Consider the following 12,871-nt stretch of genomic DNA (forward strand, 5'->3'; position numbering starts at 1 on the left):
AGCCTCAGATGTGTAAACTAGTCTCTGCCTTGACCTCTATCTCTGCCTCATGGTAGATTTTATCTCATCAAGAATGTAAGGCCTTTCACCATGGCTCAAGTATTAATTCACCATACAATGTATTTTACTAACAGAAGATGACGGTAATAATCCTTGAATAACAGATTTACTATCAAAGTTATAGGATACAGCTATTCCTCTCTAACAGATAAGGAACAATAATACTGCATCAAAAATTTTGCTGGAAGCTGTCCCAGGACAAGCCAGGGACACATCTAGGTTAGATGGTGGGATTCCATGGCTTTGAATTCCTACTCTTCAGTCATAGTCAGATGTTTTTTTTACTCATTCAAATGAGGAATTTTGTAAGTCTCTCTTAGAAAGCTTTCTCAGAAGCAGCAGAACCTTCCTTTATATATCAGGTCTCTCTGCCCTCCTACCCAGACTTGCAATTTCATTATCAATTCTGGGTGGCTCTAAGCCCAGAATCTTGAATAAGTTCCTCACGTTCCAGTTGCTTGTGCACTTTATACAGAGGAATAGATTGAAGCAGACAGTACTCATTTTCATGGTGACCCAGAACAGCTATTGTTACAAGAACACCTTTAATCTCCTGTTTCTGTTTTTGAATTGAATTCAAGTGGGGAGAGATGAAAGAAAGCGTCTCACAAATCTGCTACTACAGCTGGTACTTCTTGGTTTATCATATGCTAGCTCTAATTCTCTTTGATCCTTCTTAAAATTATTGCTTCTATTTCTTAATTTGACAACCAGGCATTTGTTGCTATTTTTTGACTATGGAAAAAACCTCCCCTCCCTCTTTCTTCTAGCTACTTCCTCAGGAAAAAAGAACCCCAAACTTACTGCATTATGATATCAATGTATGAATTTAACTTCTCCCTTGGTAGGTTTTCTTATGCAGTGTACAAACGAGCAGCTAAATAATACTTCATTACTTAGAGTTCAGGAAAAGACTTACAAAATAAACTGAAGAGTGAAAGAAGGATAAGGGTCATGCTGATATGAAGGGCATCAGTTGCACTGCAGTCCATTTTGGATTTCTTGCAGGAACACACTTGTAATTTCAGTTCTGTGTTGTTAGTCAGAGGTGGTTTTCCAGAATCTGTCACTGAGATTGGGATGTTGTAATTGGCCTTTTTCAGGTTTTGAAGCAGGACGACCTGGGCATGAGTATCTGCAAAAGATAAGGTAAGAATTAGCCAAATAGCGGTGGTTTGGAAGGGAAGAGGAATCTGCAAACAATATTAGACGTGCCACAGTTACTCATGGAAATAAGAAGAAAATGAGAACGCTCTAAGGAAAAGATTAAAGAATTGAACTGGAGGTAAGAAAAGGCATTATGGAAATTCTTTCATGGGCTGAGAGCTAATTGCAAACTTATTCCAAACCCCACCAAAAGAAAGACTTTTAAGAGCCCCTTTTATTTAAATACATGATTTGGTCTGCAAATTATTGGCAGAATTTGCTTGTGTAAACTAATTTACTAATGAAATGCTAAGACACATCATCCACAAAGCAACACAAGAGGGAAAAATATAGCTATTTACCAAAGGAAAAAACCCCTTCTTGGAAGGAATACAGAAAAAGCTGCTTAACTGCTTCCCCCGTTTGACTGAGAAGGCAGGGAAGGGAGGTAATGCCCCTTCAGATCCACAGATCTCCTCCACCTGAGCAACAGTGGGTCATAACACCTGTTGGTACCCAGGTGAGTGTGCTAACTCTTTTAGGGGGTTTAACAGAGTGGTGGTTTGATGTTTGGAGAACAGCAAAGAAAATGATGACTCCATTTTGTCCTGCAGGCAGCTACAGACACCACATCCATCTTTAGTTTTTCTAAGGGGAATATGAAGTGAACTGCTAAAAGATTTGATAGTGACAGAGATAAATAATACATGCTAGAAAACAAATAGAAATAATCTACATTAAAAGGAAATGGAGTACTTTGTGCCCACAGTTTGCCATACGAACCTTCTGCAATTGCATAGCATGTGCTTTGTTCCTCTTACCAATAGTGTTTGGTCCCAGTGAATTTGGGTATTTTATTTGTGAAGAGTTCAAATACTTAAAATCAGGAAGTTTTTCAAGTACATTGCTAAAGCCCATGCAAAAGTTTCATGCTGTCCTATAGCAAAGCCTTGTGCATCTCATGCAAACAAATTCCATGTCAAGAAATATGGTAATCTTTACAGAACTATAAGTCATTAGTAGCTTTTCTTTAATGCAAAGCTAAAAGAAAAAAGTTTGGTCAATGTAATAAGAAGAGGGAAAAAGTTCAGATTTCAGAGAAAATGCAAACAGAATATTAGTATGTCCCACCAGACAGCTGGTCCGAGCAAAACCAGCACAGTGTAAAGCAGCAGCAATGGGTCCATCCTGCAAGAATTTAATGCACAACTGCTCCTGAATTCACATAATGGACAGCCTCAGGTGAGCGTACTGGGATCTAGAGGCGGGAGGACTCAATGCATAAGAAAAAGAAGTAATAGACTTACCGTTAAGTTTGGTGATTCTCCACAATTTTTCTGGGCCAGATTGCTTACTCAGTTCAAACTTGAATGGGTCTGTGTTGGGATGAAGGTCTTTGTCGGACGCTCCTAGTACCACTATCCTGAGATCTTTTGCATCGTCACAAACTTTGGCCAGTGTTGGATAAAGGGATGGGACATTGTCATTGACATCCTCCAAGGTGATGTGTAAAGTTCCTGTACCTGTAGCGGGAGGGTTACCTATATGAAAAAAACCAAACACATGTTTATTAAATCATACTTCCATAAACACTCGCTCTTATCTCTACCTGCATGCTTGCAAGGGGAAATAATTTTTATAGTTCTTACCTCTGTTATATGAAAATTATTTGTTTAAAAAAACTGATGAGTCACTATTGTAAATTCATTGCTGTATTTTCAGAATGCAGCCTGTCTGATTCTATACAGTATGCATAATTATTCTAAGGAAACCTCTGGGAGAGGGATATTTTGAAGTTAAAATGAGATTAGGACATGAATAGATATCTGGAAAAGAATCTGTTCATAAACACATACTGAGAGAAACATAGTAGGAAACATCCCCTAGACAGACAGCATGGTATTAAAAGAATCAAGAGCAAGACAAGTAAGAGGAAAAATGACAGCAGAGAGGAATCAATTTGTATAGTGGGTGCCCATAAACAGAACAGGACCAGATCATTCCTTAACAACCCTTAGGGCCACATTTAGTTATGTCAGTAGAAGTGAAACCTGTCAACGGACAACTCTGGAAAATGAGATCTTTTATTTACCCAGAGCCACCCTGTGTTAGTGGTGGAGTTTCAAGCTTTCTCCAATTATTTGCCAGCCTGCCTGAGCCCTGACCTGAAAGAACCAGCTTCAGAGGTGAGGATGTTGTTTATTCACCGTGGTACCGCTACAAGCCTTTGCGCCAAGGCTGTGACTGACAAACCAGCCGTGGCGCGGGAAGTGTTTGTAATGGAGAGGTCTGCCCACTGGGAGCCGGACTGAGACTAGCACCTCATTTCACAGAGGTCAGAGAGGAGCTGACAAGTGGTAATAATTTTCAGTCACTACAGATGTGTGCCATGGATGAGCCAGTAACCTACTGCTTTCAGTCTAAAGCTCGATATCTTAGTACAGATCCTTTTGCCACCCCATTTTAACTGATCTCAAAGTTTTCTAAACGCTCGTTACTTCCTTTGTTGCATTGTGTACTTAATAATTTCTCATTTGAAATGCTGCACTTCTGGGTTGTTTGTGTTACTCGTTTTTCTGGTTTAGTACACAAGATCTACGATCTCTGCACTTCCCTTAGCTATAAACCCTTAGCAGGTAGAAAGGATTCAAGAGGTTGCACTTAACCTGTAAAGCACTAGTGCAATGTGTCATGGTAGTTTTAAGTTTAGCACTGAAAGAGGTACACTTTAGCATAATTACCCTGCCTATAGCAGCCCAATAAACTATGGAATTATTGCTACACTGTGAGTGCATCCTAAGGGAGAAGTAAATACCCTGTGGTCTGGATCTGATAAACTACTAACTGTAGCAGAATGCAATTAGTCCTTCCAATAACAAATGTTACTAATGGTGACACTTCATCTGTTTCATGCACACATAAATGCGTAACAAAGGCAGAATTTTATTGGTTCTTTAGCATCCCCCTCCCCCCCCCCCCATCTTGCACTTTGTCATCAGAAGGGTTAGGGTTGAGCTCTTTTTAATGAAAAAGAAATTATTTTTCACTTTTTATTGGACTAATTGAATTTGCAGAAAGACTCCAATACATTTTTTGTTCTTGATATATTATTAAGTAAAGTCATACGGCAGAATGGATGAAAAGACATTCGACTATTTGAAATATGATCATAAAAGCCAGCCTTTCATGCACTTAATTAAACTGCTGTCTTTAATTTTGAATGCATTATTTCCACACTGGACTGATAACGTCTTATGCACTGCCCTTCTTATCTTTCTCTGAAGTCAGTAATATTAAAATCTGCCTTTTGAAATTAAGAAGCCAACAGCATTATGAATGTACTGTTATTTTGTCAAACGCAGATACGGTTGCATTTTCTCTGCCATGCAAATGTTTCACTCTCTTTGTACGGCTTATGGGCCAGTCAACTATTATGCACAAACAGAGAGAAAGGAAATTGCTTCTGTCCATTTCAATGACTTATTCTCTGGTTGGTTTATTTATAATGATTTAAACAAAATCTTTTGGTGATTTATGAAGACCTCCAGAAGAAAAGAAAGCAAATGTCAAGGTCATAAACTGAAGCTTGTTAACACACATGTCATTAAAAAATACATCCAAAAAATGAATCAAGGGAAAATGGCCACAACATATCCATTGGAAATATATGACTTTCATAAAGTTGACAATATGATGCCTTTGAAATAATTCAGAATTCTCAGGATCTCCAGACAGCTTTGGTTTTGAAATGAAAGATTTCCATAGCATATTTTAATTCTGAAATAAAACTTTTCTTAATTTGTATTGTAAAACCTTGCAGCTGAAAGCAGAATTAATGCATAAACCAAGACATAAAGGGCTCTGTCCAACAACCCTTGGGAGCAGCTTTTCAAAAGAGCTCTACTCCCATTTTTGTCACTGAACTGAACTGGCCATTCCTCTGGAGGCTGAATACTTTAAACCTTTAGGTGCATTTAGAGCCATTTGGGATAGAGATAATTTCAAATTCCTGCTAAGGCTCCCACAAGCAGCATAGCTGTGAATATACTAGGACAAACTTATGAACGAAACAGCAGTACTCACGTGTGTAAAAGCTACTAAAACAGAGACTGAAGGATAGTTAATTTTATGTGGAAAGAAAGTGAAAGCTTGGTATTGAATCCTGATTTTAATAGGGCAAGACTGAGAACCTTAACAAGTAATCTTCAATGAGACCAAAACGCAAGTAAGATCTTTCAAGTTAGTTAAGGTCTGTGAGACTGGAACTTTGATCAGCAACACTAAAAAAGTACAGGTTCCTTTTAGAACATGCTGCAATTGGAAATGTGTGATACACTTATCTGAATTGGATCAGGACTGGTAATGTCTTCGTATCCTGGCATTAGACTGCATACAAAGCTTCTAATAGCGGTCATCAGTCAGGCAATCGCTACTGCTGTTGTAAGATGCAACAAGTGAAAAAGAGACTAACAAAAGTAGTTCTTAGTTCTGAGTTAGAGTGCCATAGAAAGAATAGGATGAGGTCTATTGTCTGGGAACAAGAACCTGTAATGCGAGGGACTGTTACCGGAAGATGTAGATGTTAAATTGGATTTTAGTGCTATCAGCATAAATGACAATGTTGCTACCTTTAATTAAAAAAAAATACTTCCAAAAGAAATATTATAGAAATAGATATTTTGTATACTTCTGTATACTTGAATTTTAATGAAAAGCCATGCAGAATCACATTAGAATTATTAGCATAAAGTCTTAAATTATAAGCCCTCTGTAGAAACACACAGCCAAGAAACTTGAAAACTGGCAGTTTTGGTCCAAAAAGTTCCGGTAGGAACAATGATGAGATTTAGACAGCTAACTACTCAAATAAGACTGCCAATCAGGTAGTTAGTTTCTTAAAAGATACCAATTACGCACAATGATGGCCATGGACTAAGATGACATTTCTCTTAAGTATCAAGACTTGCATAAAATGGCATATCTAACAAGCAATCATACGGTTGAATGGCTGATGATGCATTTAATCTGAGCATAATACTTTTATGGACATGAAGAGCCATTTCATGTTCCACTTTCTAGTTTTTCTACAGAAATGTGATGCTGTTGTGTACAGATTTCTAATATGGCTGAGCTGTGCTCCATGAAATTAAAGTCAGTATCTGAACTGCTTTGAAACTGAATTAAGACCTTCCTATATCAGTTCACATTGAAATACCAACAGCTTTCATTTATTTGACACGAGAGCAAAAATACAGGGTTAGGAATCACCACACAGCAGGTGAGATTTTCTGATGTGTCTTACACAATAGGCCTCCAAACACCCCTAAAAAGTCAGTGAAAGTCGAGAACTTAAGTTTTAGGGGTATCCAAAGAAAAACTCATAATGTGACTGAGGCTTGCCTACACAGCATCCTATTTCTTTGCATGATGTAAACACACCTGCGCTTCTATCTTGTCTTCCTACTGTTTGTTAGCATCATAAAAGACTGACAGAAGGATCCACGCTGCATGAATAAGTCCACAGTCACGTCTCAATGTCTCACCATACCTTGTGCAGGCATATCTACAGAAGCTTTAAAATAGTCAATGCAGATGCTAATGACAATGTAGCCTCAAATTATTAATATGGAAGTTGTTTTATTATGTTTTAACTCAAACGGTGATTTTCATGGAGCATTTTGAGTTCATATATTTTTTTCACTTAATGCTAAGGAAGCCTTGGGGAACACAACGCTGGCTACACTGGTATCTGGGCTGTGTCAATCTGCTATTTTCACATTCAGTAGTGTTTTTCTCCACTAACTGAGCTCTGTCAACAGCAGCAATAGTAGGAGAAACAATTTAAGCACTTCATTGTTGGAATGAAAACAGTTATCATGTTTAGACACTATTCTCTTCTAGGAGTACAGCTGAGCATAAGCCTAGTTAAAAGTAGCCATCCATCTACACTAAATTGCCAGTGTGTACTTACAGAAGCTGGTCAGAAACATTGTTCTAAACTGGTAGAACATTTTCAAGATAGAAGAGTCGTTTAAATGCGTCTCAAAGTGAAAAAAAAGTCATGAAGATTTAATCCTTTTCTTCCAGCTTTCCCTTTCCAATTTGCAGCAAATCTCAAGAATAAGCTAAGTGACCGTCATTACATTTTCCAAGCATTCAAAAACATATTCAGATCTTAGAAAATGAACAGATTTGGACATTTGGGATTACAGTGAGTTTAGCTTGTCCTTGAAAATGAAGATGCATGTTCCTTAAAGCAGTGGAAAGGTTCTTAAGAACATATCCAAGTAAAACAACTGCTTGAACATTGCTGCTTAAAACATGAACTCATATTCATTGGTCAACACACCACCCAAGATCAAAAAATTAAACTGATATTGTCCATCCTACCTTGAGCTTTCCGAGTTCTAAAATTTTAAATCCCTTTTTGGAATAACTGAGGTGTATTTTTTTTTTTTTTTCTTTTAGAATTGGGTACTTAAAATATTTTTATTTAAAGATTCAAAGGCTATTATAAACTAAACAAATTGGATATAATAAGAATATTCATTCACGTTAATAAAATTTAATTCAATTTGTGAAAACCAACAGGAAAATCCTCAAGAAATATTTTTCCTTCTGGTTTGATTCTTTTTTTTAGTTCAACACCAAACTTGACTTGATCTAGAATAGAACAAGTTGCACAAGGGAGAACAAGCATTATCAAACACAAAAAAGTACATTTCCACATGCTGTGTGAAAATGGGCTTTAAATAAATCAGATGTAAGTCAGTTTACTTGTAAATAATATATTTTTTTTAGTGGCACAGCTAAGGAACAAAGCATTGATAATCAACTAACAAGAAAAATGCTAGACACACAAATAAAAAAGTGTTAAGACTGGGAGGCAATGAGACTACGTGTTTTCACTTATATTTAGAAAGTTCACCTAATAGTATCTAAAGCTAAACATAGGAAATCATCTCTATTTAGAACTCTAATGGTTTTTATCTTGGTCATTACAGCAAAGGAATATTTATGTAAATGCCTTCACATAACAAAATCTAATTAGAAACAAATATGAATAATGGGAATTTAATTTGAACTGTTATACTTTTTTTTTTTTTTTTTTTTAAAGAATGTCAGAGACCTTGGATTCTGGCAATAGTTATCAAATTTCCAAAGAAGAAAAGTCAGCCATTCTAGAGAATCCAGCTGCCACACAGATCTAAGCCACAGAATTGCTGGAAGCCAGAACAGTTTTTAGGAAGAATGGAGCACGAACTGTCCCTTTTCACATGCTCATTATGAATGGTAAAAAGACTTCTGTAGTCATTTCTTCTTATTAAATTAAGCTCCCAGCACCATCAAATTAATACATATTATCTATGCCCTTCTATGCCATGATGCAGAAATTACAAGGCCATTTAATCCCTAGAGCAAGCAACAGGGTATCCATTGCTGTATAGATTCCCGTCTCAAGCTGACAGAGTGAAAATTAATTTCTTCTAAATTTTACTAGAATATTTATGGTTTACCATTTAGCAGCAGTTTTTAATCTACTTCCACTATCACTTACGTAACCCAGAAAGCTCAATTCCAACTTTTTTTCCTCGCTTCTACTTTTTTGCTGGCTAACAAAGTTACACAGATACAAAATGAGTGAGCAATTACAGTAAGAACAATTCTTCTTCATATTTGAGCAGGGAAAAAAAGCCTTTGAGAATGTGCATTTCTTAATTTCTGGCACAATTACCCTTCCTCTGAGCCATCATGAATAAAGCCTTATCTCTTAAACTTCTATAACCTATGGCTGAATCATAGTCATATTGAGGTCATTTTGGAACTGCAGTGATGACTACAGAATTTCCTTCATTTTATTCCCATGTAACTAACTGCAAAATGTAGGACCGCCTAGGATCTCTCCTTGGATATGGATTTTTCACCAATTTCTCTATTTTCAGCTTTGTATTTGCCTGAAAGAGAATACAGCAAGAAAGGAGGAGAATAAAGAATGAAAAGAGCATTGCAGAAGTTCCCAAATTGTTTGGAGGGAGCTATGCAGCCAGACACTGCAGTACGTGGTTAGGCTAAGTAACATGTTGTCTCCTTAAATTACTATACTTCAAATATGGACTGTGAGGAATAATGCTTCATGCTTCCTATCGATACTGCTAGGGAAATCTAAACACAAATATCTGTCTCCTCCCTCATGGTTCTTTTTCTCTCCCTCCATATGCTGTTTTTTGGATCAGAAAATGTGTGCACACTAGGTGATTTGGCAGCAGGTACCCTCACCGCAGGCATAAATCCCATTCAGACAGGCATATTCTATTACATTTTGTAAGCTGAACTCTATTAATGGTTCAACCAAAGTAAATGGAACCAGTAGCGTGGGAAGATACCCAGATTTGAGTGTGCTGCTCAGAATCTGACATATTTGAAAACTGGTTTCATAAATGCCATATGCTGACATTTTGTATAAAAGAGGTCCCGAGTTTCCCATGAGTTGAAATTTCCTATGCATTTTCTGTATGTATTGGCATACAGATATTTTTCAAAATTTAGAAAATAAATAGTCTTAAAAAGTTACAATCCTTCATTCATTCACTCAAATAATATATGCAGATCCTATTTTTGAGTAATTACATTTCAAAAGAGCACAGCTCTTTCAGCGTATCAAATTGCTACTGACATATGCCATCCATCTTAAATACTGTTTTCAGCATTCTAATTTCTTTTTCTAATCATGAGTCTGTGATGACAAATTAAAACAATATTTTGTGTGCAATTCATATTTTACTGAAATTTAAAATGGCGAGAAAAGGATGAGTATTCAATTTATTTTCTCTTCTCAATTAATACAGCAATTAAGATAAGGGGTATAAAACTGGCTTAATTGGGTTGCCATGGCAACTAATTGCTGGTTTTCTTCAAAAATAGCATGTTTTAGGTGGAATCAATCTGTGGTAATTTAATTATGTACATCATGAAGCAAGAAGACAGGTTAGATACATGTAAGGAAAAGTTCTAATTGCAAATTGTTACACATCTCTGTTACTCCAGTTTTTTCTAGATGTTGTCTGTTACTGTTCATTACGCATAGTACAGAATGATAGTTTTTCTTTTTAATGATTAGGAGTATTGAGACTTGCACAATAAATGAGATTTGGAATTGCTTGGGTGTAGTTCAGCTGGTCCTTGGAAACAAGGAAAAAAGTGAAAATTAGACTTTGTCTCACTTCTTCCTCATTTTGCTTTGCATGTGCAACAGGGAAATTGAAATAGTGCCACTCAGTAAGCTTATTTATCTTTATGGAACTGGCTACAGTCATAGAAGCAATATCCAGGTTGATTTTTTTTTTTTTTTTTTTTTTTTTTTAAATTGGCCAGTGTAGCTCAAGGCAAACACTGAAATCACCCCAATCTAGAATCACACCTTTTTATAGTCCTCCATATCTCTTAACCTTTACCTTGCTCAAATACATCTGCTCCATTAAATACAGGTTACTGCTCCTGATGTTCATTTCCTGATGCTCAGCCCCTCTGTCGGACAACCTGCCTGTGACGGTGGATGGCTGCCACGCAAATGCTTATAACGTCGGACACCAGGGAGGGTGATGTCATGTAGGGAGCAAACCACTTTCAGAAAAGAAAACCAGTTGTTTTCACTCGCGCAGTATCGCTGTAACAAACAGTGCTTACTGTGATTTAGAGTATTTAAAGCTACGCCAGTTAAAATTTTGAACCCGTAACTCCACCTCTGAGTATCTTTAACATCTGGAAGAGATGCCACCTTTTTAATGACATTTTTCCTCCTCTATGTTTAATGTAGTAGAAGTACTTACAGTCCCAATTTTTGTCTCGGTAGTTCCCTGGTGATGAGAAGAGCAGGGGAGGAAGGTGACACACTTACACTAGATGAGAGTATCTGTCTCAGCGAGAGAACATTGCTACCTGGCTTTGTGTGGGTGGTACTCCGCCAGGGTGGCATGAGAAAAGTGAAGTTGATAACTGCTTTTAACCAAATCAGCAAGACTGGGTATTAGTATTTCATCACTTGTCACCAGGAGCTGACAAACTTGAACAGCATAGGTGGTTTTTCCATGTATCAGCCAAACAAAGGTAACCAAAGTTTTTCTTCTCGAGCTAGAAGAAGTTATGCAATGGGGACATTAACTAGGGTATCATGCCCCTCCGCAATGACATGAGTGATTATTGCATAACTAAGGTAAATTTGGATATATTTTATTATTCATGCCTCCTAAAGGAAAGGGAGAAACCAATTTTAGCTTTTTTAGATTTCACACATTTTCCAGATATTCTTTAGCTTCACCTCAAAAATATTCATGTTTTTCTCCTCCCTTCCTTACTTTTTCTAAATTATGACTCAAACTCTCAGAATACAGGGGAAAAAAGACCCTTCCTGGAGAGTTTTTAGCATGACTGACCTTATGAGAAAAATATGCGGGTATTCTCCTTTACAATAGTCATCCCAAATACTCCAGGGTATGGTAGAATCTGTAGGATAACACTACAAAACGGTCATGCAGCAAATTTGGAAGGTCTATTCCAAGCAGATTTCTCAAACTCAAATGATTTCTTGTCTGTATTTAACATATGTGTGTTTTACAGATATATTCCAAATAATTGCACTATATGCTGTTGATATTGCATTGGTTTTAGTAATTAGAATGCTAAATTCAGGAAATAAAATGATCAGGATTATTGGCACTTTTGTTATTTGAATGAAATCTCTGATGTTCCCCAAGTTTGCATACACCAGACTTTGTCCCATTATGAGCTCATTCTCAGATTAAACACAGTTCATGTCACTTTAACGTGTTAACTCTGCTTTATGGTATTTTCTACCAGTGTTTAATTCCTTCTTTAATAGACCATGGACTCTATGTCCACACAAGTCTTTAATAAAAAGTTTTCAAATTCTAAAGACACTGTCTTGATGTTTACTGAAATCAAAAGTACAGAGACAATTAGGATATTCATTCAAAAAAGTCCCTTTTAAAGTGAAATTTCCCCTAATAGAAGGTCAAACTTTATAAATTTAATACTGTGTCCACCAAATTTGCTCTTACACATTGTTTCAATTCTATTTGGGAAGGTACAGGAGCTGTTTAGATTAGAAATAACATAATTCATACTTAACTACCTTCCTCTGCAGTTAATTTGATAACGCTGAAAAAATAATATCATAAAGTTCAAAAAGGATATCATAAACTAAATTGTTTCCTGAAGTGGAATGACTCCATTTTCTATGGTCCATTCATGGTTACTATCCTACTGGTAAAGAACAGTTTTGTGATTTACTGAAAAAAGATAAAGATGTGATGGATTTATATAAAGGGCTACCAAGCATGAAGCTCCTGGTTTTCCTTCTGACAGAAATTTTCAACATTTTACAAATAAGAAAACTGCCCTGGCACTTGTCCCCAGCACTGAAGCGTAATAACAAGAAGCCAGTGCCTGCTGAATCCAATGACAGATTCTCTATTGACATCAGTGAAAGGGTATGAAAAAAGCATCACCGCGAGTTTTGTTTTCAGCTGTCTCTGCTCTCCACCCAAGAGAGCACATGAACCTAAGGTCATTTTAAAAAGAAGTGATCGTGGAATATGATGGGACAACAGTAGCTTTTCTGTAATTACATAAATTCTATATGCTATGA

General features: G+C 36.7%; 1 protein-coding gene across 3 annotated transcripts in view; it reads right to left on the bottom strand.

Annotated features, from left to right (window-relative positions):
- CDH13 (cadherin 13) overlaps positions 1–12,871 on the bottom strand; it is a 540,036-nt gene that overhangs the window by 42,467 nt on the left and 484,698 nt on the right. For 2 of the 3 annotated variants that reach the window (XM_069793368.1, XM_069793367.1), the window contains exons 12-13: positions 2,514–2,747; positions 980–1,195 (exon numbers count right to left, since the gene is read on the bottom strand). In XM_069793368.1, coding sequence (XP_069649469.1) covers positions 980–1,195; positions 2,514–2,747 — 450 coding nt within the window. Of the gene's footprint in view, positions 1–941; positions 1,196–2,513; positions 2,748–12,871 lie in introns of those variants that run through there. The other variant, XM_069793366.1, reaches the window with a different exon arrangement.

The sequence above is a fragment of the Haliaeetus albicilla genome, chromosome 10 (assembly GCF_947461875.1).
Source record: "Haliaeetus albicilla chromosome 10, bHalAlb1.1, whole genome shotgun sequence".
NCBI classification, from domain to species: Eukaryota; Metazoa; Chordata; class Aves; order Accipitriformes; family Accipitridae; genus Haliaeetus; species Haliaeetus albicilla.